Raw genomic sequence first — 4,565 nt, 5'->3', positions numbered from 1 at the left:
ATTAAACCAAGGCCCTTCTTCGGTGCCTGGGTGGATCACAGCGTCACTGCTTCTGACTGCCAGTGGGCTGCAAGGCAGCAGCAGCATAAATGGAAATTAGTCTCGTTATGGATGGCAGGCAGGACTGCAAGCCTATATGAAAGCAGAACACGGCTGAACATAAAACGACCCCCTTAGCAAGGGCACTCTATCAAATAAATTGGCATCTCAACTTACCTTGTGAATGCGTTATCCTTTTGCAAACGGAGGGTAAACATAGCAGATGAGGCAAGCTGATCGGCAGAAACCGGAGCTCTGAGGGAGGGTCCCCTTACACAACAGTAGTCCTTTTCCCTGGCAGGTCGGAGGAGTTTTCGTAGGCAGAGACGAGCCCCTTTGCCCAGCGGGTGCCGGGGGAGCCTTGCTGCATCACCACCAGCCGGATTGGAGGCTGGGTGTCTGCAGGGACCTCGGGAGCATATTCCTTGCTGGGATCCTTCCCCCTGCAGTCATAGAGCACGCAGGAGATCAGGAAAACCAGAAGCAAAATAACATAACTAGCTACCAGAATGATGAGATTCAAGGTAACAGGGTCAATCTCCAAATAAAACTCCATTTGGTCCCATACTATTGAGTGCAAACCCAGAGAATGAAGTTTCATATGCACGAGTGAGGGACAGCTAACTGATCAGAATAGATGTATTGGCTTTGCGGTAAAAATACATTAATCCTCAGGTCTCCTGTAGCAATGGATTTCCCCGAACTGGATGATTAAAGCAGCTCAGTTTAATAACTTAAGCTCCTTCTTTTAATGCCACGTTGCCTACAGTGGCAGAAGCTAAATTTGAATGCTATATTGACAGGAAAACATCCCCTTTGCTCAGGGACTCTCTCTTTCCTTGACAAGCAGGTACCAAACTGGGTTTCCTCTGAGGGCATTTTGCAGAGCCTCCCTTCTACAAGTGGGTTTGGGTTTGTGGACTGAAGAAAACTGAGCTGTGTAATTAGTAAGTGAATACAGAAATAAATGAGGGAAAAAGCCATTTGAAGGTAACTTTTCTCAAAATCTAATGAGCCTGATTCTGATTTCGACTAAGAACTTTTTTGCCCTGGCCCTGTGCTATAGAAGGGCTTTTAAAGCAAATTGAAGACTTTTATTACCCACTTCCATATCAGGATTACTGGTACACGTCACAGCACCGTACCACACGCTGCCCAGCCAGTCCTTACACAAACTGAGCTGCAGTAGCCTGCTTCCCACAGGCTGCTCTGTCCCCTTCAAGTGTCCTCTTATGTGGACCCTCTGCTTGCTAAAAGAAAAGATGAAGTTGGCTGTCCCCTGCCTGTCAGCAGTGCCAGGCTGCCCAGCCATAACACCTGCAAGTACTTTTTGTGTTTTGCAGGTTTACATCTCTGAAGCTGATGAGTGAGAAGGGACACACGTATAGCTGCCACACACTGCCCACACGGCACTTGCTTGTTTCCCTAGGAAACTGTGTTAGAGGGACCACCCCTCTCCAAAAAGAGATCTACCAGTGTATAAGATACCAGGAAGGCAGATGGGAAGGGCAGGAGGTCATGCTGCTGAGCACCACAGACCCCATGTCAGTGTGCTCACCGTTTCCACACAAAACTCCAAGGTTTTGGTCAGTATTACAGCACAGGAGGGTTTTAGGAAGAGATTAGACTGTCCCAGCTCTTAGTGCTGCCAGAGCTGTGGAAAAGGGCTTTACGTGTCAGCGGGAATCCGATCCGGCGCGTCTAAGCTGTAAGAAATATGTCATGGGGCCATCCTGCTGCGGCAGACCTCGACACATGCCGCTCGTTTTAAGGCCAACATCATCTACATCCTTCACTGTCTGCCCTCCCAGCTCTCTTTAGCCGAGAAGTTTGTATTGAGAGGTAATTCCAAGCCTGGCATCGCAGGAGTCACGCTCAGCGGGGAGGGTAGAACCCTGCAGAATATTTGTGTGACCCTCATGCTGTGTGCCTGTTACATATCACATGCCACGTCTGAAGCCGACCAGGCATTTGACTGTTCAATGCAGTTTGGATAAGATTTTTCAAGACAGGCTAAGGCTTTTGGTTATGCACTTCCCCTCCAAAGCAATGACGATCGGAGCTGGGATCTTGCTCACTGGGAAACTGGAAGTCTTTTGAAAGTCCCTCCAAAATATCTCAGAAGCACAAGCACCTTTGAAAGGCAATATGGTTTATGGTCTTAAATTTCAATCACGTTCCACTACAAAAAACTAGTACCAAAGTAGTAAACACTATATGGTTCACATGTTGAGAGAGATATGAGATTTTACATTAGTTTAAGTCTTTTAAACTAGTCCTCAGATGGCAGCCTGGATTCTGAAAACTCAACTATGCTTGCAAAAGAAAGTTTAGGGGATTTTTTTTTTCCTCCCTTGTGTTTATTTAGTGCCAGCAAGTTTGCCAAACCTGAATTGTCTCCTCTAAAGTCCTCCAGGCTAATAGCTCGGTTTCAGATTTCTGTCTAATATTGCAGCTGGGAGATACATGACATTAAGTGTTTAATTTAGATAGGCATCATGCCAGCTTTCAGGGGGACTTTTTTTAAAGTTAGAAACAGGGACTAGATTAGTGCACCACCTTCCGTGTTGCTGCAGACTTGCTCTTTTGGAGGAAGAAAAGCCTTAATGTTTCTACATTTCCACAGCTTCTCAAAACACTGCCTTAGAGTGAAAATATATTAAAATATATTATACTTTCAAAGCCCCTCTTGAAGGCTGTACCCAGGGCCTGGTTTGCAGCAAGGAATCTCACATTTATGCTTTTGATTTATTCCCAGGAGCCCCATCCTTGAGCTGCTCACAGCAGCCTCTGTCTGGAGTTAGTGTGCTGAAAACTGAAGTGTTCGAGGAGATTTGGCTTCAATACCATTCCTTATTCCCTCCTCCCAGCCCACATCCAGGCCAGACCGTAGACATTCACTGTTCAATATTCCTGTGTCCAAGGATCACCAGGGTCTAACAACACTTGCCACAGCCCTGTTCCACAAGCAGGACCATCACGCCCCCTTGGGAACCTCTTCTGCACACACACTGGGGCTTTTTATAGTGGAACCTTCCTCCAGCAAGCTGGCAATTCTCCTGGGGTCAGTGTCCCAGAGTCCCTTCCTGCTCGACATCACTCCCTCCTGCTCATCCTGTGGCCACAGCTCTGAGGCTGACCGCCCCTCTCCAACCTTTGGCATCTCATCCTCCTCATGCTCTTATAACTGTCACCTTCTCTTAAAAATAGTTGTTCAAATCCTTGTTTGCATCCGCACTTATGGAGGGCTGAGCGCTCCCCCAGCTCTGCAGTGAGCAGGAACACATTTCCCCTGTGCAAGTGAGAGTCTCAGGAGCTTTGGAGGATTGGGAAAAACTTAAGCAAGTTGTGCATGTGTTTCCCCAGGCAGTGCCAGGAGCTGGGCTGATAGTCGGGGCAAAGCATTGCCTTGCGCTTGTGCAGGCTGGCTCCAGCAGTGACAGGCGAGACACTGTCTGTGGGACCCACTTTCCTCATGTGTCCAAAATTTATCTCTGCTATAATTGCTTCAAAGGCCAGATCAGCTCTGCCATCAGCTGTACCAGGGCACAGACACGGTGGGTTGCACAAAACCTTTGATATATATCCTCTAAAAGTGGATTAGCTGGAGTCTGTTATTTATTTATTCCACTATTGATTATTTAATGTTTGACAAAAAACCCATCCCAAGGGCCATAGCTGCTGAATGGAGACCCAAGGCCACCATCTGCCACCGATGCAACTCCACACTCAATTCTTCTCTCAGTTTTTCCCTCTTATTTTGTCCACCTCAATTTATAGACACTTCTGGACAGAAAGCACCTCTTCTGTAAGCACCCAGTTCAACTGGGATGAGCGATGAGGGAATAAAATGTACAAAACAAAATTACATATTTTTTATAATTTTTGCTTGAAGCCATTGTATAGTAAATTTCACAGTACAAAAGTTCAGAGGTTATTAAAACAGAAAAGAACTTCTCTGTGATCAGAGAAAAAACAGATTTTAAAAGGAAAGTCTTGAGAAGAGGTTCTAGTGGGAGAGAGCTACAAGTGCTCTCCTTTGAGAGCAACTACAGCGCAAGCAGCAAAGGGATTACAGACAATGGCTGAAGAAAAGAAATCAGTCTGTGACAAACTACAGCACCTTCTTATCTAACTCAGGAGTTAAATAATAGGTCCCTGCTGTGCTGGCTCTTCTTGACTATAGCAGGTAAGGGCTGATCACGCAAGCATTTTGGCTGGCAGATCCAAGACACAGCAGCTCATAAGGGTGACTCATTAGACAATGCATCGAAATGGATGTACACAGGAGAATATCCAAAAGGAGCCAGGCTCTGCTGGACTCGGCCATGAGAAAGCAAAAAGCAGTTTCCAGTCCTGGTGCTTCCCAGATGAATCCTGAGTAGCCAGAGCCTCATGTGCTGCATGAGATGCTGCTCAACACGCCTGATTCCAGCCTGCTGCACCTCAGAGCTGCGACCCTGACATCACTGCCAGCCTCAATTGCCTTAACTGCAGTGTCATTGCTAAAAATAGCCCCTAGGAAA

At 46.7% G+C, this 4,565-nt stretch overlaps 1 protein-coding gene across 1 annotated transcript; it reads right to left on the bottom strand.

The window, feature by feature from the left end:
• Positions 1-310: 310 nt before the first annotated feature.
• Positions 311-640, bottom strand: SMIM36 (small integral membrane protein 36). The gene has a single exon (XM_074160376.1). The coding sequence runs from the start codon at positions 638-640 to the stop codon at positions 311-313; it is 330 nt and encodes a 109-aa protein (XP_074016477.1).
• Between the last annotated feature and the right edge of the window lie 3,925 nt (positions 641-4,565).

The sequence above is a fragment of the Numenius arquata genome, chromosome 17 (genome assembly GCF_964106895.1).
Source record: "Numenius arquata chromosome 17, bNumArq3.hap1.1, whole genome shotgun sequence".
Lineage (NCBI taxonomy): Eukaryota > Metazoa > Chordata > Aves > Charadriiformes > Scolopacidae > Numenius > Numenius arquata.
The sequence above is the reverse complement of the archived record's forward strand: the minus strand, read 5'-3'. Positions and strand labels throughout refer to the sequence as shown.